Below are 26770 nucleotides of genomic sequence, written 5' to 3'. Positions count from 1 at the left end.
TCAGTTTGTCCACCTTAAAATGATTATGTAACTTTCAAATAAGCTTCTGATTGTTATTTTCTGAACGGTCAGCACAAATCAAATGTCAAAAAAAAGTTTCGTCATTTAATTTAATATAAGTGAAGAGACAGACCTTGAAGTGTATTACTAGATATTTTAGGACGAGTGTGAAATTGTTAGTTTGGCAATTTGCATGACCCCTGAGAATCCCACTAAATTTTTCAAAAACACAAACTTGAGCAAAGTTGACGCGCGTTTGTTAGCTCCAGCGATCTCGGTAGTTATGAGTAATCTGCTCGCCAATAAATGAGATTATCTCGAATACTAACTCTATGATTACTTCATGTGAGGTTAATCTAGTTAAAAAATGGGACGGTTCAGCGGATCGAATCCCGCTATTTCAGAAACTCCCGACAGTTTTTCGAGTATGAATGAAAGACCTGTAGACGATATATCATTGGAGTTTTTTTACAAACCGCACACTGTAACTTTACTCACTGTATCAATTGCGTCAGTAATTTACACAGCTTTTACGAGGTAAGAAAAACTATGACGATTTTTGTAATTGGCACTTCGGAGGGTTTCCATTCTTATTGTATTAATTTTCTTGGATTAAGGTTAGATCGACCCAGTGGATCATTTATTTCAACCCTATTATTTTTAACAATTTTTGGCACAATGATATCTAAGAACTTGAGGGCTGTATTTTAATAACTGAATATTTTAATGTGCCCTGTTTCTAAATGATTCGGTTCATAGGATAAGCTATTAGAATCTTAAATTTCAGATGTCTTGGTTTAACTCAGTAAATTTTGCACGAATTTGAATTCAACTTTACTGAAACTTTAAACCATTGTTTGAATTTCCAGAAATGATGCCGACACCAAAGATAATATTTGGGCTGGAATGTGCTGTGTGGTGTTTTTCTTCCTCATAGTATCCGTTCTAGCCTTTCCAAATGGCCCTTTTGTGAGGCCACATCCAGCAGTTTGGAGGATGGTCTTCGGCCTTAGCGTTCTATATCTTTTGGCTTTACTATTTCTTCTATTTCAACGGTATTCCACCGTTAGAGGAATACTGGTATGGATGGATCCCAAGCTTCAGAATTTTAGTATAGATATGGAAAAGGTAAACTTTTTCCCTCCTTTTTTGGCGAATTCAAAACTATTTTGCTGAAACTTAGAGATAACCCATTTTTTATTAGGAATATGGGGTCAATTGTTCTGACATCACATGGGAAAGAGTCTGGAGTCATGTTGATGTGTTTGCTTGGGCTCACTTCTTGGGCTGGATTTTTAAAGCAGTGTTAGTCCGGCATTTTGGAATCTTGTGGACCATCAGTGTGATGTGGGAGTTCACAGAGGTTAGTCAACCTTACGGTTAAATGGTAACAAGTTGTGTTTGTAGTGAAAAAGGTGTACCAACTGTGATTGAGTAAATGGTCTAGTGTTTAATTTGGTATTATTTCTCATTTAACACTTACCATTCATCTCTTTGAAGGGCATTTGATCTTACGTTTTTTTTAGCGTTTAATACTCTTCTTTGTGAAGAAAGCATCGCCTTTTCCTATTTTTCCATGATGTACTAGTTTTCGTAGCAATTATGCTACCTTCTCCTTAATAATACCGGTATTCCATAGCCGGTATAAGCATGAATAGTTGGACATTTCACTCAGTTTCAATACTAATATGCATATTCTGATGAAATTAGACATGTGCCATGGAAAGGGAAAAGGTGGAGAGTAACCCATGTGTGTGTCAGCCTACTCTTGTAAAATAGGACAAGATGTACTGCTTAATGTCCCATAAAATTCAATATATTTCGTAATAATGATTAATGGCTTGTTTGCCCAGTGACAGCATCTTCAGAATTAAAGTATTTAATTTTATGTTGACTCCATAACTTCTATTATTTCACTAATTCAATATATTTGTAATGTCATTGCCTACTTTCATGTGTCATAGTAATCCTCAAATAAAATTTACAGCTTCAGATATGGTTGTCATTCTGTAATGTGCTCAAGTTAAACTATAAAAGTATCATGTTCTTTTTGTTAGTGGTGAGTTGGCCTCCCATTAAGATTTCCTTCACAAGTGCATTGTCCCTGAGATGAGACAATTTCTTGGCCCCTAGATGAATTCCTGTTGCAGCAAATATACATCTCGAAGGACCATATCAACATATGGTCTGCCTAACCAGTGGAAAACAACTCACATTGACATTTGGAAGAACATTTGTTCTTCTGGTTATATTGAAACAAGTATTATTATATATTGACAGAAATGAGCTGTTACGGCTAGTAGTATTGAAAAAATGAAAAACTCCAATAGCCGTAAACAGTTAACCTGTCTAAACAAAGTACAAATGAGATTAGTTGGGTAACGCCACAAATCAAGGATGGGTTAAAAGGTAAAAAGGAAAGGTTGGAAACCTCACTTTGACTTGTGTTGTCGTGACGATTCACCTTCAGTATGCTGATGAGGGCTACTTTGAGGGCGGAAATGCGCGTATTCGTATTCACCTTTCTTATCCCTTTCCTTTTTACCTTTTACCCCATTCTTTAGTTGAGTTGATAAATAAATAAATAAATCCTTGACTTGTCGCGTTAGCCAACTAATCTCATTTGTACTTTGTTTAGGAAGGTTAATTGTTTATGGCTATTGGAGTTTTTCAATTTCAAGTATGATTATATTCTCTCTGTATGGCATTTGACATATGCATTTTGAAAGTGAAATTCCCTAGAAAACCTGATTGATAGGGCGCATAGAGATTCCAGGGGCACATTGGAGGCGTGTTTGGAGACTGGAAGAAAATCTTGAGAGAGATCTTTATGTAATCATTCACATTAAAATGTTTGTACTAAGTTTAATTAGAATCATATAAATTGGGAAGATTGTGCATATTTGATGTTTCCTTCCTCACTAATTCTCTCGATAATATCTTTTCATTTAGATAGCTTTTGCTCACCTTCTTCCAAATTTTGTGGAGTGCTGGTGGGATGCTCTAGTCCTGGACATTCTACTTTGCAATGGTCTTGGAATTTGGGTTGGCTTGTGGATATGCCGCAAGCTGGAGATGAGAGAGTACAAGTGGGTTAGTATAAAGTAAGTGAATTTTATGTACAAAAGTAACATTTTAAGTTTAGAGATTGGATTGATTAGTAAAATGACCGCATGGTCAAGAAAATTGAAAAATAGAGGAAAATTTGAAATTCAAACAATTTTTTTGAAACATCGAGAAGAGATTCAATCTTTTTAAAAACCTGGGAATATAATATGCATTTTGGAAATTCCCAATGAGAAGAATATCTTTTTAGATTTAAGAATAGTTGGAGCTTTACTTAGTAAATCAGTTATGATGACATTGCCAAAGTATTAAAACAAATGTGGAAGGAAATAGTTTGATTATGCATAGAGACTGAAATGCAGTCGTTGAAGGCTAAGAAGGAACACTTAAGAAAGATATCACCTAGAGAAGTGAAATGGAAGCAGAGAAAGAACACTTTTTTAATTCTGCAAACAGATCAGAGTTATGGTTGCAAGCACACTTGTGTAGAACTATCAATGAAGATAATACTCCCGGAAGATGCCAGTAGGCATAAGAAGATACCAAACTGACTTCCAGCTCATGTAATAATGATTATGACGCCAAATAAAGAACCGCCATAGGTATTTGGGGTAGATATTTACAGTGACTAATATTTACTGCTATTCAGGTGACTTTTCAAATTCAATTCGCTCAAAGAAGAGAATGAAAACTGAATAACTGTTAGACAGATTGAAGGAATCTGAGCCAAGGATGAATTGCAATTGTAAATCGGAAATGGAATGTGCAGGGGTAATAACACCAGGTTGATTTAAGAAAGATGACAAAGAATGAAAACCGACTTTCCAGAAGCCTCAAAGGAAACTATTGTACACTTATGAAAATGAACCATGGATCACTGAGGAAGAAGTACTGGATCTAATTGGAGAAAGAACAGAGTACAAGAACGAGAGGGGTTAGAATTTGCAGAAATGTTACAGAAAACTGAGAAGTGAAATCAGCCAAAAAGTGAGAAAAGCCAGAGAAGAATGAAGAGTTTGTGTGAACATGTGCAGAATAACCTAGTCCAGGGTAGAGGTGAAGCATTACCGTGAGATAATATTTCAATAATTTCAGAGCAAATATCAATTCCATTAGGGGTAATAATGGTAAAATTCTTGCTAAAGATGAGGTTAATGCGGAGACGTGGAAAGAATCTTTGGCGACTTTTTATGGTGGAAAAGAAATGCATGGTATATTACTGTAAGAAGAAAATACTATTGATGATGATGAAAAATGTGGCCTCCTGTGGTATAAACTTAGCCATTCATTAAATGTTTTAAGGGGGCTAATAAGGACCAAAAATATATCCTCAGAACTAATAAAACAATTCTGAAACAACTACAGGCGCACACATCCTGTACACTGCTAAATATTTGCTATGCATGTCAGAGTAATAAAAAGATATGACCTAGGCTTTAAGAAGAATTTGTCTCTTTACCATGAAAAAGGTAGAAAACTTAAGAACCATCAGTCCGATGATCTATGCATTGAAAAGTGTGTCATGATTGATCCACCAAAGCTTTGAGCAGCATGGACCAGGCTGTAATATCCATTTCCTAAAAGGAATTGGGATGAACTACAATGACAGGAGACTGGCAGGAGGTGGTAGTGAATAGATGTGTAGAAATAAGGGAAGATAAAATAAAGGAATAACTTCAGCCGGGTGCCTCATTATTTATTGCCCTTGATATTTAAGGTATACAATGAGAAGGCAGTTGACATGATCAAAGAAAAATATAATTTGTGGCGTATGAATACATTGGGGAAAGAACAGTGTGTTGTGAGATGCAGAAAACGTAGCTGCTACTTGAAGAGGAGAAAGAAGAGTTGACAAGGGTGCTAGCTAGCATGGAGAAGGGGATGAGTACAACCTCATAAGGAGGAGTAAAAACTCATGAGGAGAAGTACAACCTCAAGGTAAACAAGACTAAAACTAAGGTAATCACCTGCAGTCAAATTGGGGAAGATAATCTCCAAGTAAGAGTAGGAGAAGACATGCTGGGGTAAGTGTAAGGGTTTTACTGTGTTGGAAGCAACATCAATAGTAATGGAAGAAGCAAGAGGGATATAGTAAGCAGTATAGGAATGATGTGAAGAAGAAGGAACAGCGAATGAAGTAAAGTAGTAGCACTTGGAGACTATAATCGCATAGAATTGAGAAAGAAATTTGCTAAAAGTTATGTTTCAATGGATCTGAGACTTGAATGATCAGAGCAGCAGAAAAAAGAAGATTGGAGGTGATGGATATATTGTGCTATGAAGAATGATAAAAATAAAATGAATAGAGGGAGTAACAATTAAAGAAGATCTTAAATGCATGTGTGAAGAGAGAATCCCATGTAGAGCACTTGCAAGAAGAGGTAGCTTAACTGAACATAATCTGAGGCTTTTTACCTGAAGAAATGAGTACTAATGGCAAATATTAATGAACCTAGATATAAGGATGCGTGTAATTACAAATGTGTTGCTTCCAAAGAATGATGAAAACAAAATGGATAGTGTGGAAAATGTTCTAGTACTTTGAAGAGAGAAGGTTGTATGGAAAGCACATTAAAGAAGAAAAGGAAAGAAATTGATTGGACACATCCTGAGGCATGATAGCTTACTGAGGGCAATAATTGGAGGAAACATAGAGGGGAAGAATCACAGAGTTGACCAAGGATGAATTGTGAGGAACAGGTCATGGAAAATGTAACTTAGAGGGATTGCAGAAATTGGCATGCATCAGAATGGTTTGGGGAGTTACTAGTAACCAATCCTTGGATTGATTTGTCTTGATGAAACTGGTAGAAATTATGTCTCAAATTGAATTCAAAGCCTTTATGTGACTGTGTCTTCTACGGACGTCGCAATTTTTCAATGCTGTAGAACTGGAGGCTCTAACATGACACTCTGGTGTATCACTAACTAGTTTTAAGTTTTTAGGGTAATTTTCAGTACCCACCAGCATGCTTCCTTCAGGGATGTGGATTTTATGATAGCAGTAGGAGTTAGTGACTTCAAATTATCATGCTAAATTTGATTTTAATTTTAAAAAAATATAAAAGCCACAATTACTGGTTGTGAAGAGGAATTTCAGACAGATAGGACATCCTCCAGAGGTAGATGAGAAAGAATTTTTAGGTAATGTTAATTAAGCAAATGGTTTTTGCAGTACCATTCTAACTTAAAGTTATTTATCCAAAATATAACCAAGTGGAAGTGTTTTGTACCTTATCAGAAAATCACATCTGTTTGGAATGTTTTATGGCCATCAACCCATGCTATATATTACTTCAGCTAGTGAAGAGGAGGGGACATTTGAGTATCAAATTTAGCCTTACCCTCTTTCTCTTGATCCTTCCTCTTGTGGCTGCATTATGCATCATGTGGATATCATTTCCCTTGCTTGAAGACTCGTTTATAAAAACATTTATGATGATTCTAAAGTCAGTAGATGTCCATGAAAAAAATGATCTGTGCATACTTCATATGTTAAGTTGGTAAACAGTAGGAATAATGAAAGGAGGACCTCTTTTTGTCTGATCTCATTTTCACAAAATATGCATAGAAATACAAATGAGTAAGAATGGAATACTGCTTCCACTAGGAATGCAAGTGGTAAGATTGAAAATGAGATTGTATTTTATGCGGTTGTAAAATAATTTTCAAACATGTACCTCATGAAAACACTGGTGTGTATAATAATTGAAAAATTATGGTATAGTCTGTGTTTTTCAGTTTATGTCAAAAAAAATTAGGCTTTAAGTGACAGCATTGCATCAGAGGACATTGGTATTCAGTTTTTAAAAAACATTGTGTCATTTCTTTGCCTCAAACAGGGACATACATTCTACTGGAGGAAAGATTAAGCGTGCAGTCCTTCAGTTCACCCCAGAATCCTGGACACAGGTGCGATGGTTGGATCCTGCCTCCACTTACATGAGGTTCTTTGCTGTGACTCAGATGGTTGTCTTCTGGCAAGTTTCTGAGCTGAATACTTTCTTCCTCAAGCACGTCTTTGAAATGCCTCCATCTCATCCCCTTGTTGTGGGGCGACTGATCTTCATTGGCACCGTTGTGGCTCCGTCAGTGAGGTGTGTATACATTGTAGCTGCATGCAGTGGTGAATGGTATATAATATGGAAAGCAATGATCTTCAGCTAACAAGGCAGGTTCAATTCTGGAACATCTTGTGAACAATATTTTGAAATTTGGGGAATTAAATATTGGGTATTGTTGTACATGGAAATTTAATCCCTCATAATAAATATTTTAATTTCCATAATTGGGACTTGAAGAAAGGAACTGGGTTTTTTTTGAGATGGGCTGCATTTATGACAATCATTTGACTTTTAAATATTGTCCATCTATGGAATGGTGGATGGAGTCACTTGGTGGAACTCCTTCATGATGGGTAGACTAGGTAACCCTCTGCTATTCCACAAAATATAACTTTATTGCGACTGGTTTCGATACAGGATATCATCATCTGGAAATTTTACAGTTTCCACATGGTTATATAGGACTGGATACAAAGGGGGGAGGGGTGGAGTTGGGTACAGATCATTAGCCAGGAGAGGGGAGAGGGAGGTGAGAGTAGGTAATGGGTTGTCACTGCAGGGGGTAAACAAAGGTCGTTGTAATGCATATTGTTAAGATGTAGAAGAGAACATATTAAGAAGAGGGGACCAAAAATAGTATAATTGTTTGTGTACTATGTTTTCATGTGGAGGATGAATAACTGATCGTAGCACTTTTCCACTTGATGATTGACCCACTTGATTTAACAACCGGGTTTCGATGTATTGCATCGTCATCAGGTGACAAACTGAAGTTGTGTGCCATCTTATATACATTTAAGATTCCGGAAGGAGGGGAGAGGACGTGATAGGAAACGAGGGGGGTAGGGAGAGAGGGGGAAAAGGGGGGGGGGGAAGACAAGGGAGCCGTTTATGAGGAGTAGTGGAAAAACAGTGTTTTGACCTTGTTAAAATCAGGACACATAGTCTTAGGGTGCGAAGTGGTCCACTTTGGTGAATGGCGTCAGTCACCAATAGACCATCGGTAGCTGGGATGATGCCAGTAGGCAGGCCAAGGTTTGGTGGCCAAGGGGATTAGGGCCTTATGAAAGGGTGGCGGCGGAGTATCCCCCACTTAACTCACACACTGGGGTTGGGGGGTTGTGTGTCACGCATGGTCAATGTTTAACAACAAAAGTTGATGGAAAGGAGGGGAAGGAGGAAGTGGACTGCATGTCATTGAGGAGGGGGGTTTTCTTCTTTACTCGTAGGACAATTCCAATTTTTCAAATGTGTCTAATTTTATATAGTCAATGTAGCACTTTTAATTTGAAATCACAGGTGTGTTTGGTCTCGAGTAAGTGTTTGGTGATTATTGATGTGGTGTTGCTTAAGATTGTGCACTTCTCATGTCCTTTGATTCGGGTGGAGAAATTCCTACCCGTTTGGCCCACGTACATGGCATTAGACTCACACTGTTTTGCATACACACCACTCTTCCTTGTATTGTCGATTACATCTTTGTATTTGCTGAGGAATTTTGATATATTGAAGGGGGGATAAAAAGAGACTCTAAATTTGTCCTCTGAGAGTGCATTGGCTAACTGGTACGATGGGTTGTTGATTAAGGGGATTTTGCACGATGGTGCAATTGCACGAGGGTAGAATTGCAGGCAAGTGAGGAAGGTGCAGGAATAGGATGGGGATGCTGAACATAATGAAGGGACCCACAAAGTTGGTGGCAGGTATGACAGTGAGGGTGTCACATTGTGTCATATTAGGCAAGGCTTGGGGAATTATGGTTAGTCTGTGTGTCTATTTAAACCTACCTATCCACTTCATATATTAATCTTACTTTTAAAATCTCACTTCTGGTGATAGGTTATACTTAATTTTTTTAATTATCATTTTATCGTATTGTAGTAATATTTTTTTCTTTCATTTTTTTCTTTAATATTTTTTATTTCTGTATTATTGATTATTAATTTTATATTTATTAATTTTCTTCACATTTTTATGTGTATATCAGTTCTCCTTTTGTTTCTTCTCTTATTTTTCATGCATTGATTTATTTTATTTATTATTATTTTTTTAATTTTAGTTGATTATAACATTAGAATTATCTATCTGTAGGTTTTTGCGGGTTTTTAAGAACTCCCCTTCATGTGTGGGTGTTTTCCTGCCATAGGTTTTGTTTGTCAAGGATAAAAGCCGTTTTTTTATGTTTTTCCTGCAATTTTGCATATTTTTCGATTCTATTTGTATTCATGCATATTCATTGTAAATAGATTCTCATTATTTAGTCCTTTTTTATATCATTTAGCTCTCAAATGTATTTTTAATTTCATTGAATAATTTTGAGGATGGGTTAGATGGAAAAAAGGACTGCCACAGTCTCATTCTCATCTGAATAAAGCCGAATTATTATTATTATAAATTGCTATTTTTGTAGGTAATCTACAGGTTAAGGTAGGTTTTTGGATGGACTTAAGTACTAATTAAATTTTAAAAAAATTGCTATAATATCATTAATAAGTAATATGGCCAAGCCTTTTCAGCCGGGACCAATCACATTTGCAGTGATGCACTCATGACTGGATTAATTGTTTTCAAACCTGGATCTCTGCATTTGCAAACATGGTTTGTCCTTGCAGAAAAGTGATGAAGAGACAGTAGTGAACATCTACTGCTGTGGTGTTATTTTTATCATTGTAGTGACTCTTATGTTCTCTCCCTATGTTTACAGGCAATATTATACTTATGTGACTGATAGTCGATGCAGGCGTGTTGGGACTCAGTGCTGGGTTTATGGTGCCATAATGTTTACCGAAGCTGTGCTCTGCATTAAGAATGGCCTTCACTTATTTGGCCAGACGCAAGTGATTAACATTATATTGTGGCTGCTGTTGCAGTTCGCTCTCTCTGTTGTCTGTGTCTATTCATGCTTGCTGTATCACAGGCATTTCCAGGTAAGGAGCTGAGTGAACCTATAAGTGCTTTGGTCTTTTAAATGTATGACTGTCGAGGTGACCAGGTTTAAAGTTGAGTTTTCCCAAGGAAAAGCAGTTATCAAAGCAATTATCACTGCTGCTTAATGTAACAGAATGAATTGAAATCAAAGCCATTTCCCTTCCATGTGATGATTGAGTTGGTTGGTTGTTGGTTGAATGTTATTAGTTCTCCATGTCAAACATTATGTTGATGCTTCAGTTTTTTTGCTCTTGGTGAATTTCCCTTGAGGAGAATGTGTTCCTTGGTTTTAAGTATATGACATTTGAATATTCTGAAATATAAATGCTTCATCTCAGCTAACACAGTACAAGTATGCAGAAGTGGCAATTTTGTAAATGAATTGCTTGGAATTTCATTGGTTTGCCATATAATTTGAATCTTTCCTTTATTGGCCATTTTAGAATGGTTGCTCTTTTATTCATATATGCATAGTATTTTTCTTTCAGTCTAACTAAGGAAAGGTACGTGCATTAGTCTTTCAGATTGTACACCAAATTTCAAACCAGATACTAGTTACCTTGGAAAGAAAAAAAAAGTATTTAATGTTATCAGAATGCATTTTGTGTTTCAGCATTGCAAAACCTGAATTCCTTACCTGTTAACCTGAATTATTTGCATTACTAAACATGTTAGTAAAGTTCTGAGTGAAATATTTTTCAATTTTTTTGCCAAATGAGTCGTCATGCCTTATAAAAATGTTGTCTCTTCTGAGGAACATATTCATTTTTAATGATAAATTCAACTGTAAATATCCATTTCAAATGTTATCTCGCTGAAATCTGAAATATCATATACTACCTTGATCAAAAATTTCCTGCGATTTTTCCATTACTTCCTCTCGGCTGCTAAAACGCGTTCCCCGTAATGGTTTTTTAATTCGATTGAACAGAAAGAAGTCACAGGGAGCCAAATCAGGTGAATTCGGTGGCTGTTGGATGGTATTTGTTGCATTTTTCGTCAAAAAATTACGAATAATGATAGCACTGTGCGACGGTGTGTTATCATGGTGCAAAATCCACGAGTTTTCTGCCCACATTTCTGGTCTCTTTCGGCGAATTGCTTCACGCAAACGTCTCATAACGCCCAAATAATACTCTTTGTTTACTGTCTGGCCTTCTGGCAAAAATTCATGATGCACTACACCGTTGTAATCCATGAAAACCGTCAGCATTGCCTTCTTTTTTGACTGAAAACGACGTGGTTTTTTTGGTCTCGGCTCATTTGGTGAACGCCATTCACTTGCCTGATGTCTGGATTGCGTGTCGTACTCATAAACCCACGTCTCGTCTCCAGTAATGATCCTTTTGATGAATGTGGGATCGGATTCAGCCTCGCAAATCATGTCTTTTGCGACGTCAACACGGTCTCTTTTTTGCATGAAATTGAGGTCTTTTGTCACCAACTTTGCTGCTACACGACGGAAACCCAAATCATTAACCACAATGTCTTGGGCGGATCCATAGGCAATGTTCAAGTCCTCCGCTATTTCTCTGATGGTTAATTTGCGGTTATTGACCAACATTTCTTTTACTTTATCAATTTTTTCACCGACTTTCGATGTCGATGGTCTGCCACTGCGTTCATCATCTTCGATTGACTCACGACCACTTCTGAACCGCTCGTGCCACTGGTAAACGACCGTTTTTTTTAGGGAATCGTTGCCGAAACACTTTTCCAACATTTCCAACGTCCGTGCGCCACTAAATCCGTTTTTTACGCAAAATTTAATACAAGTTCGTTGTTGCAAATTTAAATCCATTTCTGCAATTGTAAAAAATCGCCAACACACACAGAGATAGATGTACTCTTGGCTACGTAACTTTTGCAAATGTCAAGTTATGACACTAAGATTTAAAGGGAATATCAACAACAGATGTACCAATTTAACAAAAAAAACAGAACTCAAATCGGAACGATGGGAGCGCCACACGGTGGTTATTCCGGGAACTTTTTGATCAAGGTAGTATGTTTGTAGAGGATTCCATTATTCTCATGCTAAACCCTACTACGTACAGTTTGAATTCTTTGACCTAGCCAATAGTTAGGCTCCTGAAATTCAACTGTGGAATTACAACTGTGGAACTTTTAACAAATGCACTAACCATTTTTTTCCACATACTTTTCAGCCGCTGGATAATTGTGTTGATTTTCAGTATTGATGTCAGTATATTTAACTCCTGTTATTTTTGGATCTGCATTATATTACCTCTTTTTTGGCCATAAAAGTGACGGTAGATTTTCAGCCATCAAGAAAGTTAATTGAAAGATCCCTATATCCAAAAAGAAAAGGAATTCTGGAAACATTATTCAAATATACATTATAGTAATAAGTGGAATGATGCTGCCTAAAGTTGTTTGAAATTGTATTGCAATTTCATCATTCTCTCTTTTAGATTATTAGTTTGATAATCATATTATGACCTCTTAAAAACAACCATGGCCCATAAAATTGCATTGTTCACAAAATGCTTCTGAATTTAGGACTCACACCTAATTAACAAAGATGTAAACCATTATGAATTTTGTGTATTGAGCAGGTATATGAAAAGGAAATGTGCGATAACTGATGTAGGGAAATAAATTAAAACTCTGTGCCTATCAAAACATCCAATTCACCATTCAATAAACATTTAGTTGATAGGGACCATTTAATGTGAGCACTTATCCAGCGAGTCCATTACATGCCGTTATCCTCATTAATATATTCTGTCCTTTTTATTTTATTATAAATAAAATGAAACATCAATTGAATGCCTGCACGGTATAACTTAATGAAAACCATTGATTCTTAAAGTGTAAGAAAAGAGGAAATTATTTCATAACCTTTCGAATTGCATAGTTTCAGGTGTGATGTGGTGGAATTTGAACATAATAATGACCGAATGGTAGCAATTCGTAACCTTTCATGTGATTGGTCTGCCTGGGGCCCCAAAATAAATATCATTGTGATATTATTGTCCTTCCATTTCCACTTTTCAGTAAGTAACTTATGTTATTTATGATGATAAAATAATACTATTAGTCATCTAAAGCATTGCTCTGTATTAGGATGATTGGATCTGAGTATGCTGCTTCAACAAATGTTTATACAATCCCATTTAGAGTTCTTTCAGAATTATTTAAGGAAAGGAGATATTCCATAATTTGGCCATAAAAATTATTTGTGAGAATTGATTGAAAGTTCATACCACAAGCTTTGTTCTGAGTGTGGAGAAGTAAATGAGGCTATCTGCACTAGATACAGGGTATCAAAAATAAGTGGAATAAATATGGGGAGAAAAATTTACTGTAGACCGAAGTACAAATTACTAAAATTCTTCTGACTAGCACCCTTGTGCATACTGATATGTATGTACCTATGATACTTGGATGTTATCCAGGGTTCCAAAATGGTTGCTATTCAAGCTCCTATTCATTTTTGGGAACAAAAAAAAAGTCAGGCAGTGCCACATCAGGGCTCTAGGGCTACTGGAGCAGTGTTGTCACCCTGTGCTTAACCAGGTACTCTGTCACTAGGTGGGTTTGGCATGTTATCATGGTGCAGCTTTCAGTTGGCAAAGATCTCCTTCCTGTAATGTTACACTCTTTCCTGCTGCCTTTCGAGGACCTCCACATAAAACTTACTGTTGACTCTCTATCTCTGCGGCACGAACTCTACGTGGATAACACCTTTTGGGTCAAAAAAGATAATGAGCATTGCCTTCACCTGGGATTTGCTCATTCTTGATTTTTTCAAGCACGAGGAAGCCTTTGTGTGCCACTCTATGTATACTTTGTCTTTTTGACACAGGGTTGTACTCAAAGACTCATATCTTGTCACCAGCAACGGTAGTATCTAAAAAATATGGGTTACTGCCACACCAGTCCAGGAGATTGTAAAAGCAGCCTTGTGATCTTCTGATAGCACCTTGGGAACCATCTTGACATTCACCTTTCTCATGACTTAATCCTCTGTAAGAATGCATGCCCTGTGGTTTGTAGAATATTGCACTCTTCTGTTAACATTCTGACATTTCATTTGGGCATCGATTGTAATTGAACATGTCTCTCACTTTTTGCAAATATTCATCTCACTGTGTCATTGATGGACATCCAGGGTGTCCCATGTCATCAACCTCCTCTTTACCCTCCTGGATCATCTTATGCCTGCGGAAAACCATTCCTTGGGACTTTGCTTCATCTCCATTAGCATCCTTAACTGTGGTCATGGTCTCCAAACCTGATTTTCCAAGCTGAACACAAAATTTTATCGTGTATTTTTGCTCCATGGAATGTGGCATTGTGAATTTGTGATACGACCCTCGAATAAGGGTCCAGTCTACCAGTGATCTGCACTGTAGTCCATCTGTCAGTTGTCTCCGGGCCAATACAGTGGCTCGTAGGCAACTGGCATGGGTCACATTGCTTTCCCAAGACCTCCAACCACCTCTCTTACCACAGTTTGCCCCACTCCAGTCATCTGCTTTGACAGCAAAAATTCATTCGACTTTTTTTTAGAACAGACCTTATATTCTGTATTTGGGAGTTGGAAATTTGATTTGATTGATTTTTTGTCTCTGTTGAAGGTATCTACATAAAGGTCACCTCATAGCAAAACAGACAATACACTACTCAATGTCCATCGAAGCTGGAGAACCTGTTCTCAACTGCTGTGTTCTCATCTAATCATAAAAAATAATCTTTCATCTGGAGGATTGTTTATTATGAGAAACTTTAACTTTGTAATTCCACAGTATTTTATTTAGCCATCACCCTGGTCTTGAAGTTTAATGTAATCATCAGGTTGAACATTGAAACTCAGGTCATGTTGAAATAACATACTGTAGAATTACAAAATCATAGTTTTTTGTTATTAAATGAAATAATTCCATGAAACCCTCTCTTAAACAAACGTTCATTTTTTTGTTGTTTGATATGTTTAATGTCTGAAGAAGGGCACAGGAGGTAAATTACATTGCAAATGCTTGTATTTGTAATAATATTTTCAAACAATAACATTGTACAGTCAGCACATAGTCTGTGATCGTCGGTGATGAGAAGCAACATTTCCTACCCTTTTTAGTTCAGTAACATATTTAATACAAATTATATTGGTGTTTAATGATAAGTTCCCAGATTGCATGATTCAAGTTTGGGGTGATGCATGTGGTTGGTGGCTCAGTGCTAATTTATTCCTAGTTGGATGTCTAACTGGTTATAACTCTGAATGCCATAAAGTCACTTAATTCCACTATTCACTCAAGCCCTTTCTCCGTCCTTTTGCCTCTGAAGACCTATGATGACAAGTCACGGGATTCATCTCCACTGAAGAGTGCCTATGGGAGTACTAGTCATTTAAATCAGTTGCAACCAAAAAAGCAGCAGCAAAAGGAGGAGATATCTGATGGTGGATTATTAGGTATATATGCCTTTCAAAATGATTTTCTCTACTTTTTAAGCTTGGTAGTGATAATGTTTTTTTTTTAATGGGCACATAGTGTCTGTAGAACAAATATTGCTTAATGCAAAAGAAAATGCTTTATTTTTTGATTCAACTACCAAAACCAAAAAGTTTCTGGGACAATTTTAAGGGAAAAAATAGAGTTTTTTCCCAAGTTGTTAAAAGAAAGTAAAACTGTTCCATTTTTTGAGAGAAGATTAAGTTAAAGGCAGGGTTTGCCTAATCAAGAAAATCCATATAGAGTTCATAGTAATCATTACTCCATAAAAATGGTAGAAGGTAATACATTTTTAACAGTTTTTGAAAAATAGTTTTGTTTCATATGTAGTGGTTTGGTGAACAGAATTAATTCTTCAGTTCATTATAAGCAAGTATAATAATATTTTTATTAAAGAATAAATGTGTAAATTATTAAAATTCAACACAGCATTGTCTCCGGTAGAATCACTTCTATTCTGGCTATTTATCATCTGACATTGTCTCAGTCATAAAAGGTTTTGCAAGCAAAGCATATATTTGCTCACTTTCATGCAAACACACTTATTAGATAGTCATGGCTGGGCTCATTCTGAATAAAGTGAAGATTTAAGAGGTTTCTTAAGTGTGTCTTAGGAAATACTACCTTGATCAAAAATTTCCCGGAATTTATTCAGAAAATTAAAAATACAAGTTTATTCATCTAAATCTATATTGTCCCCTTCAAAGTAATCCCCATCGACTGCAACACACTTATGCCAGCGCTTGATCCAATCCTCGAAACATTTTTTATATTCGGTTTTCGGTATGTCCATCAGTGCTTCCTGCGATTTTTCCATTACTTCCTCTCGGCTGCTAAAACGCGTTCCCCGTAATGGTTTTTTAACTTGATTGAACAGACGGTTGCGTGTCGTACTCATAAACCCACGTCTCGTCTCCAGTAATGATCCTTTTGATGAATGTGGGATCGGATTCAGCCTCGCAAATCATGTCTTTTGCGACGTCAACACGGTCTCTTTTTTGCATGAAATTGAGGTCTTTTGTCACCAACTTTGCTGCTACACGACGGAAACCCAAATCATTAACCACAATGTCTTGGGCGGATCCATAGGCAATGTTCAAGTCCTCCGCTATTTCTCTGATGGTTAATTTGTGGTTATTGACCAACATTTCTTTTACTTTATCAATTTTTTCACCGACTTTCGATGTCGATGGTCTGCCACTGCGTTCATCATCTTCGATTGACTCACGACCACTTCTGAACCGCTCGTGCCACTGGTAAACGACCGTTTTTTTTAGAGAATCGTTGCTGAAACACTTTTCCAACATTTCCAACGTCCGTGCGCCACTAAATCCGTTTTTTACGCAAAATTTAATACAAGTTCGTTGTTGCAAATTTAAATCCATTTCTGCAATTGTAAAAAATCGCCAACACACACAGAGATAGATGTACTCTTGGCTACGTAACTTTTGCAAATGTCAAGTTATGACACTAAGATTTAAAGGGAATATCAACAACAGATGTACCAATTTAACAAAAAAAAACAGAACTCAAATCGGAACGATGGGAGCGCCACACGGTGGTTATTCCGGGAAATTTTTGATCAAGGTAGTAGATGAATAAACTTGTATTTTTAATTTTCTGAATAAATTCCGGGAAATTTTTGATCAAGGTAGTATGTGGCAGAAAACGAACAGACTACTTCACTTGAATGAAGCTTATACCTTAGTTTTCCAGATTAGTTCCAACACAAATATAGTATCTCTGTAATTATAGTCCCCTTAATTTCTGAAACCTGTTTTGGAAAAATGATTGCATCACTCCACAAACCTTACAATTAGTATTCTAGAGGTTTCAGTAACAGAAGAAAATTTGAGTTGCACAATTACCATATTTGTTGGCACATCAGATGTGCCCTCATTTCGGTGGGGCACACACAGCAGAAAAAAGTTAAAACAGTCTTCTAGAAAGCATGATACCCCTCCAACTTAATTTTTGGGTTTTTTATTACAAATAATTCCACTCAGTAAGAAGAGCAAATGCTGTTTTGTTATGATCTGTTGTGAGAAAATGTAATCACGTTTGTTCAATATCTCGCAACTCTTTCGGCGTCACAGAAGCAATCAACCGAATATTCAGGTCTCAGAATGACAATGAACTTAATAATAATAATCCCAACTACTGCATTCTTCAATTGAATAATAAATATTATATGTAAGAATATATAATAGTCTAAATATAATGGAGTCAAAATAGGTAGTAACTGATTAACTGGAGTTAAAATTACAATCAGTCTTGATCATTAACCCACACAGTTCCAACCTTTGCATATAATGTGTGGGTAATTTCTTAACCTCAATTTTGAGAAAAAAGTACCTCTGCTACACCATCAAATATGGTATGTGGGGGCTTATGTTGTCCAGGAATTATGAAAATTACAGTCAAGGCGATCATCTGAGGCAATGTGAACTGAGGAAACCTCTGATTGTTGAAAATCAGTAAAAAAGGACAGATGATCTGATAAATTATGATCAAAAACGAATTTCCATTCTTTATCATCATGACACATGCATTTGTATTTAATCAATTAACTGTGAAAATAATACTTTCAGAAACAAAATGTTTCTATTATCTGTCCTCAGCAAAATAGGTATTTTTCTTTTGGCTGGCTTCAGTCTTCTTATTTTTGCATCTGAATTTCAACATTTGCTTGCATAAATTGAACTCACTTGGTGTGGCCATGACAAAAGTAATGTATGTAGTAAACTTAAAGTAATCTATAACCTATCCTATGAAAAAGGAAAGCTAAAAACTGCAATGTTTATATGCAATTCTCAGTTATGTTTTCAAAAATCCAAAGTTGAACAGCTTTCAAACTTTGAACTGTATTAAATGTACCCATTGTAGGAATAAAAGTATACTTTTTACTCACCTAAAGTCCAAGGTTTGACTCTATGATATTCACATCTACTTCGTAAAAAATGCATGAAAAGTTCATTTTTGTTGCTTGTGAGCTTACTTTCTTTAAAATAAGAAATAATGGTCTTTTGGGCTTGAAAGAGTTATCAAAAGTTATGAAATTAAGTGAACTTTCTTATTGTTGCCATCAAATTTTGTTTTCATTCCAAAATTGCTAGAAATTTTAAAAATATTCTGAAATTTCCCAAAAATCAGTGATAATCCAGCATCCCCTTAGCTAACCGTGAAATTGTTGAAGAATGTTTGGGGTAAAATACTCCAAAGAAGTCAATGGAGGAGTTAGTTATAAATCATTTTTTTCCCACTTTTTTCTTTAGATGATGCATATGTAGTTTACCACTTAATATTATTGATTAGCGCACATTTTAGCATTTATATCCCTTTTTTTGTGAATTGGCTAGTGGAAGGTTCAAGACATCTGTGCATAAGGAATTGACTTTAGTATGCAAAGGTTAAATACATCTACAAGTTGAAAGAAAGTATTTTCACTGAAGGTAAAGAGAATCATTATTCCCCGTCTTTCCTGTAACCTGCCCAGTTTTCTGTTATGATAGTTTGTAAAATATTCATAAATTAATTAGTACACTCAAGAATAATTCTCACTAAGCATGCAATTATGCACTCCATTGTGGTTGACAGACTAATGGTTAATGGCACCTTGATGGAATACCTATTCAGAATCCTCACATTCACAATTGTTTCCATATGATTAGAGAATAATAAAATACCCATGTGCTGATATTATTTTTATTCATTTTCATGATGATAGTTGTGGAATCTTGGAATTTAGTTTTATAGGTGTTCATTACTTCTGAATCGTTGCCAGTGGTTTTTTGTTGACTTCTGGATTAAACTGTATATTCTGGATACTACTGCTTATCTTATCTATTGGAATTATAAGTCACCAATGTTGTTGTCATAACTGTTACTTATACATATGTGTACAAGCATGTGTTTTAACGAAGTAAATTTATTCAAGGCTAAGAGAAGAAATTTCATTATGTTTGTGATTATTTTCTGATTGTTGTAGATTACTTATTGAAGGTGGTTGCATTTAAGTAACTATAAAATTTTCCATCGTTCAAAATTATTTTCGTAGATTCATTTGAAAACCAATTGACACTAATAACAAATTGTGTGTCTTTACGAAGTGGATTTGTGAGGATGGTTAAAAGTAATGACTAAATTGCTAATTCAAGTGAGGGCTCTCATTTTTTGCCCCCCACATGTGTTGCATTAATAAATCTTGAGCACAATGACAGGCAAAAATTGCAAAATTTCCTTTGCCAAAATCATGCTAGTTATTTTTAATCCCGCATGAATTTGCGTAAAAAATTTACATGGAGCCAATCGAGACAGGGGACGTGACACTCTCATGTAACAAATAATCAGTGAATAGTGATGTTTGTTTTGCGAGTGCTCAAAATATAGCCTTAATGTTTGGTTAATTCAAAATTGAAAGTTTAAAGAATAGATGGTAACAATTGAAAACTTTCTTTAAGTCCATTCAGATCTTGCGATAGTCACTGTGAATACATTTACAGTAAACTGTTAATTATCTGTGCTAATGGATGTATGATGAAACACAAATAACTGAAATGTGTGGGTATTTTCCCTGGGGTTGTCACTTTCTTCTTACACAATGTCATCTGTACTTCCATGTAGTACCTGGCTAATTTCACATTTTTCTAGAGGCATTTTGTTAGTCTCACTTTTGATGCATAACTGACTTAAATGATAGTCACTTGAATTGTAGTGTTAATGATTTTGACTCTAATGATGTCCAGACCTAGACTTTTTCCTGTTCCCCAATATGAAGATGGGGAGAAACACCTTTGTAGAAAACATTTTTCACCATCAGAAGTAATCATTGGTGAACTGAACATGCTTCGGATTGCTACAAATGCCACTGATGCCAATACTGGAATGAAATCAATGAAACTTAAAGGACATATACTGTGTAAATTAAGCCAAAAGTGTACATAAAATCAAATTTTTACTGAACAAATAATGCAAATAATGAGTTATTCATTGACAGATCTGACCTTTGCAATGCTCTAGTATTGTGCTGTTTTAAATATTGAGAAAAACTGGTGGAGTCTCAACATTGATGTGTAAAATAATGAGTGTCAGCATTTAGTATGTTTTAATCAATGTAAGAAGGCTTCTGCTACGTAATGAAGTTAAAATCTTTTGTTTTGGTGTTTTGGCTGTGTTAAGTTTGACAGATAACAGTTTTGCTTCTGTTGCAGAAGACATCTTCAGGTCTGGACCTAAAGTTGCCCTCTGAATTTACAAAATGGAATAATGAGTAATGATAGATTTGATTCACCGTTTTGCCAGCATGTGACATGGCTTCCATGGTCCTCTTTCCTGCAATGGAGGATGAGTTCTGGAAGTGTATCAGGAGCCTTAAAAGTAAACCATCAGTTGGCATTGACGCTAGTTCTACTATGATTATAAAAATATGCTCAAAGGCAATGAGCAAACCCTTAACATTTTTAATGAATATGTCCTTCACAAATGGTAATTTTTCAGACTGTAAAAATAGCAAAGATAAAACTTGAGGATGACATTAACAATGACCAACCAGTGTCCTTATTGACTAATTTTTCTAAAATTTTTGAGTCTTTAATGAGAGACAGGCTTATGAAATATATCATTCAATATAAAATTTTAAGTATGAAACAATTTGGATTACTAGAGGGAAAAGGTGCCAATGATGCTATTGCAAGTTTTCTAAAAAAGATAATGACTTCTTGGGACTCAAATGAATACTCTGTTGGTGTATCCAATGATCTTTTACATGCATTTGATACTGTGGACCATGAAATTCTTCTAAGTGAATGTGAATGTTATGCAATCAGGGGAATCATCGTTAAATGGCTTTAATCATATTTAAAATACAGGAAACATGTGGTGGAGGCTTCTAGCATTGGGGTCAAGAACATAATGATAAATCAATGCTCACTGATAGAAACAGTAATTGTCAGGGTACCACAAGGTAGCATTCTTGGGCCATTATTATTTCTATTATCCATGTATCATGTATCTATGATTTGCTTGTATATATTGAGAATAACAACATATTTCTGCATGCAGATGAAACAACTCTGGCAATTAGCCACTAGGACCCTAACTTGTTGATAGCTCATTATTGCTCTTGGAAAAATGGTTTAACATTAAAAAACTCTGCAAATGTACTAAAACAAATTATATTCAATTTAAAATAATAAGGGAAGTGCCTCAGTTAGACTTCTGCTTTAAAGGCCCAGCCGTAGATAGGGTACAGAGTACCATGTTTTTAGGTTTGTCTGTTATTGAGTGCTTAAACTGGGGGATCCATAGCAATGGCCTATGTTAAACTATGGCAATAAGTGGGTTTATTCTACAAAATCTTACCAAAATTGTAAATTTCAATATACTAAAAATGGTTTAATATGGCAACTCTCTGTTGCATATGAGTTATGGAATTATTTCTTGGGGACCATCACCTGACTTCTGTAGTTTTTAATGTAAAAAATATGTATTAGGTATATAGCATACATAAATACCCCCATGGCACACTTATGAACCTTATTTAAGAAAATTGAAAATTCTAACTTTGCCTTTTCTATATATATTTATTACTTATGCATGTATGTTAAGAATAATATGAAACAGCAAATCACCAATGCTCAAGTACATGGTCATAATACTTGACAGAGTGTTGATGCACATTTGTTCTGCCACTCTTCTGCTATGCATAATTAGAGTCCCTTATATGTGGCCATCACAATTTTCAATTATCTGCCACCAGGTATAATATATGCTCCTTCTAGGGGTAAATTCAAGAAATATCTCAAGCATTTTCTGATTGTCCTATATTTTATTTTGTAAAGTCCTGGGACCAATAAATATTATTTATTTATGTAGTGGGTGCAAAACTTTTATCTGCCAAATCCAATACAGATGAGAACTGGTAATAAAAACTACTATGCAGTATGTAATATCAGTTAATTTGAGTAAAAATGAGTGTTTAACAGATAATTTTCTAGCATCATTGAGTGGTTTATTGATTATTTTTACTATCTTAAGTTTATAGTGCTCAGTTTCAACGATAGGGAAGCTATTCATTTAGTTCAGAGTTTGGCAGCTTACAATGCTCTCCTGCTGATCAAATGCCCAAAGTTCAAATCTGGATGATTCTGGAGATCCTTGACTTTACCCAAGCTCTGTGGTGATTTTTGAGGAACCCCAATCTTTCTTGGAAACCGCAGGAAGCATAAGGGAGTAACTGGCCTCCTTATCCTGATGTGTAAATTTTGCATGCCTTAGTAGGGCTTAGCTCAAGGTGACCTCTTCTCTCAACCATTGAAGCAATCTTTAGATTGTTTTGTTTAGGTTCCTGCAGTGTTTAATAGTAGAATTTCACTCCATATTTGGATCTTTATCACATATTTTGAGATTGTTGACAATAGTTTTGTTAATGTTCCAAACCTGTGTTTTCAGATCAAAGATGTTGGATTGCAATTTCGTCCATTTTTACAAAGGATATACCACAAGCTAGCTGCTTCCTACTTTCCACCATCGCGGAATGCACTTGAAGCGAGCCTGGTTACAACATTCTTTTTGACAAAGCAATAAATTATTTCTAACAATAAACAAAACCATCCCCCACCAGGCTAGTACCATAAGTCATTGAAATCACAAAAATCCCCCAAAACATGAATATGAAAGACATATCCTCTCCATAGTTCTTGGAAGAGAGTCCTTTGAGAAAAAGACAATCAGGAAAAAGCTAGCTCATGGTACACCCCATTTAAGTTGGTCAAAACTTCATTCCCACACTTTTGACCTGAAAATGATGGTGGGGACACTAGCTGTTGTCAGCAATGTCAATATACTTGGTGAAGACATTGGAGTGAAAAATCTTTGGATTGATGACTATGGTCAATTAACTTTGCTTGCAATGGTCTCATTTTTAAAACTTAAATGTTTGGTTGCTTAAAACACTTGGTTAAAAATAATTCTCAGTAAGATGTGCTCACTTTATTTCAGGTGAAGCTGAAGTCATGACGAAGGCAAAGATTCCTGAGCACTTAGAACTGAGGCATCGCCAGAGGACTGAATTTAACGGGATGCTAGTTCAGTAGCATTTGTGGCCACTGTCATTTCTGTTGGTGGCAATTATATTAGTTCTTGCTCTAACATAGGCAGCAGTTGAAAGGTTTCTCTTACTGGCGTGTCAAATGTTTTGACCTGTTTTTGTCCCTCATTTTGTGTTTTGTTTTCATCCAGCTACTCAACATTTTGAGTAGTTTTTTTTTATATTCACCCCACCATTATCCATTGATTTTTTGTTTTACTTTTGTTTACTTTGAGTAACAATTGTAAATGCGAGAGCTTTAAGTAATTGATGTCCGATCCAATTTTTATTGGTTACTGATCTGTAGTTAAATGTTTCATTTGTGTGAATGTTCACACAATGTTACATTCTTTACATGTGAAAGCAGATGAGTACTGTGGTTTTATTTTTATATTAAATGCATAGATCTTTGCAGCTGTGGTATGGCCCTAGTTCATTCAAGTCATTTTCTATGCAAAAGTGGATCAGTGTGTGTGTAAATACTTAAGAAAGTAAATTTTTTTTGGAAAATGCCATTCCCTGCTTACAAATTGCACGATGCTGCTGCCTGATGTTGGTGCTTGCAAAACACGACTTAATGGTTATTGTAATTACTCAAAGAGGGAGGAGAAGGACCATTGTTATTAGGTGTTTCAAATGATTTGTCAGTACATTCTACTTTTACAAATGCATCTCTTTGTTAATTGCAATGCAAGAGGTTGAACTGTGATCAAAGGAAGTGTAAACAAGAAAAGATTCAATTAATGGAATCCTGATCTCATTTGCACCTATATGTCTAGGAGTTCAAGGTTGTTACCAGCATTAGTTTTATCTTATCCATGTCTTATTTAAAAAGTTCTGAATGTATCTACTAAACTGTATATGCTCACAGCAGTTAAATGAAGGTTTGAGAAGATTTTCCCTGACTCAGTTGTAGCAGATTCTGAATGTTTAGAACTAACCTAATATAAGATGACAACTGAAATTTACATGCAGGTATTTTCTGTCAGAATAAATGTCAGTGTCTTATTTATTAGGTTAGCTTTTGTTGAGAACCAGTTTAATAAGCTTTGTTGAACTCGCTCGTATTTTTGTGATTGTATGTCGAATGTAATTTTGAAATTCTACGATGCTATTATTATTATATTACCTCAGGAAGGCAATGATTTGATTCCCAGTCATATTTTAAAGAAAGGAAATGGTCTTTCACCTTTTTTAGTTTCCTGGCTTCTTTTACCTTTCATTAACTCTTAAAACTGTGGGATTTTCATGCAACTTAGCATTGGTAATGTAACTCATGATAAGTATTCTTCAAGCATTGGTGGAACTGTCTGCAGTTTTCTCCTCTGTAAGTGCTGGGCACTGATCTCCTTCTTTCCAAAATCAACTCCAATTCACTGCACTTAGATCTTTCTCATCAAAGCTATATTTAGCCTAAATTTCCCCTCACCTTAAGAAATGTTGTGCAATTGAGATTTTTAAATGCCTATTTCTCAAGTGTGTCAAAACAAATACTTATTATACTTCACTGAACATTATTTTGATTGAGGCTCGTTGTTGGTGTTATATTTTCCTCATGAAGTCACCATCAACCATGCAATATGTTGTCCATGTCTAGCATTTCACATTTTTAGAAGTAGATTGTATGTGATGTATTGACTCCATGGTCACTGTGCCTTTCAGCACCTGAAAATGCTAATTTTTTTTGTATAGCCCAGTACTATCATCTCTGTGATCTGAGGTTTTGCCTCCTAACTCTTGTACCTTTGATAGGCTGTCCTTTTCATTTCTTCTCTAGTAGGCAGGTACTTGTTAATCAGGAAACCCAGTCACACCATCTTTACTTTCCGAGGACTCGCAATATTACCTATCTTTTTAAGTGACTTAGATTTATCTCATCTTTGTTTTTGCATGTGAGTGTATATATGTGAGAAAACCAGTAGTATTGATTCTAGTCACCCTAAGATGAGCATTGGTTGCATAGTAAAGAAATTGCTACTTTTGAAGCTTTAATAAGCATTCACCATTTTTAGTTGAGTGCTGCTTAATTTTTATAATGAGAACTCCAGAGTGGAATAATCTGATTATTGCTTCTTTGCAAAGCACTCAACGTTTGCATGGAAGATTGTCTGTGGCAAGATAATCAAATTTATTTCTTATTATATACAGTAGTCATTTAGGAATCTTTATTGTAGAGTTTAGAAAGTATTTTGTTACAAATTTTTATTACTCACTGTTGAATTTTATGTTCTTCACGAAAAACTTGGGAAGTAAGAGAAGTTAATTATATTTTCCGCATTATGGTTTTGGAAGAGTTGCACAGTAATATTGGCTGTAATATTTTTTCTTACAAAGATTTTTTTATAAATGACTGGGGATATTGTGGTTTGCGAGTGCCACCGATTTTTATCAAAAGTTGTGTGTGTATGTTACGGTTGTTTGTTGTTGGCAGGTAGTTGTTAAAGTTTTATAGGTCTGCTAGCAACAAGTACAAGCATTCATTAACGCTCTCAGCATTTTTGGTCTTTGTGCCATTGATTTGTGTAAATCTTCCTATGATTCGATTATTTTATTGAAAAAGGTAATTCAATGTTGGAGTAGTATTTTGTTACAAAAATGAGTTAACTCAATATTAAAGTAACTCTTGCAATGAAATCGTATTGCGTACGAGGAAAGTGCTCCTGAGTGTACTTTTTTGAAGATATAATCATTATATCTCAGTATTCTGTCAAAGTGTTACCTTTACACACCTAGCAAATGGTTCCAAAGTAGTTATTACTTTATTAGATTTGTTATTAAAGTTGCCATTGATTGGCTAGGAGAAAATTTCTTGATTTTTTCCGACTTATCCTAATCCTTACCTAATGGCCAGTTGTAATAATGTATGTTCAATTTATTTAACTTTGTTTGTGTAGTCATGAATGTGTCAAATTACTAATTCAGTGTACTAATAGCTATTACTATTATTTTTTGTATGGATTTTTATGAGAGTTTTTTGTAGAATGCAAAGATTTTTTTCAGCATTTAAATAATGCAAAATGGTTGATATTTTAAAGATGTCTTGTACATGCCATTATTGATATGGAAGCCACTGTGCATTGAACAGCAATACTTTTAATTGGTTTCATTGAAATGTTTTGAAATAACAAATAAAATTGTACACTGGA

At 35.5% G+C, this 26770-nt stretch overlaps 1 protein-coding gene across 1 annotated transcript; it reads left to right on the top strand.

The window, feature by feature from the left end:
• The first annotated feature begins 264 nt into the window (after positions 1-264).
• LOC139698641 (phosphatidylserine synthase-like) lies at positions 265-26770 on the top strand. Its single transcript, XM_071597496.1, has 8 exons — positions 265-537; positions 870-1128; positions 1205-1363; positions 2953-3104; positions 6909-7163; positions 9835-10057; positions 15372-15498; positions 23537-26770. Exons 1-8 carry the CDS (start codon positions 368-370, stop codon positions 23629-23631), a joined length of 1440 nt encoding a protein of 479 aa, XP_071453597.1. The 5' UTR covers positions 265-367; the 3' UTR covers positions 23632-26770.

Source organism: Hetaerina americana, unplaced genomic scaffold (assembly GCF_022747635.1).
Source record: "Hetaerina americana unplaced genomic scaffold, ioHetAmer1.1.p SCAF_9, whole genome shotgun sequence".
Taxonomy (NCBI): domain Eukaryota; kingdom Metazoa; phylum Arthropoda; class Insecta; order Odonata; family Calopterygidae; genus Hetaerina; species Hetaerina americana.
The sequence above is the reverse complement of the archived record's forward strand: the minus strand, read 5'-3'. Positions and strand labels throughout refer to the sequence as shown.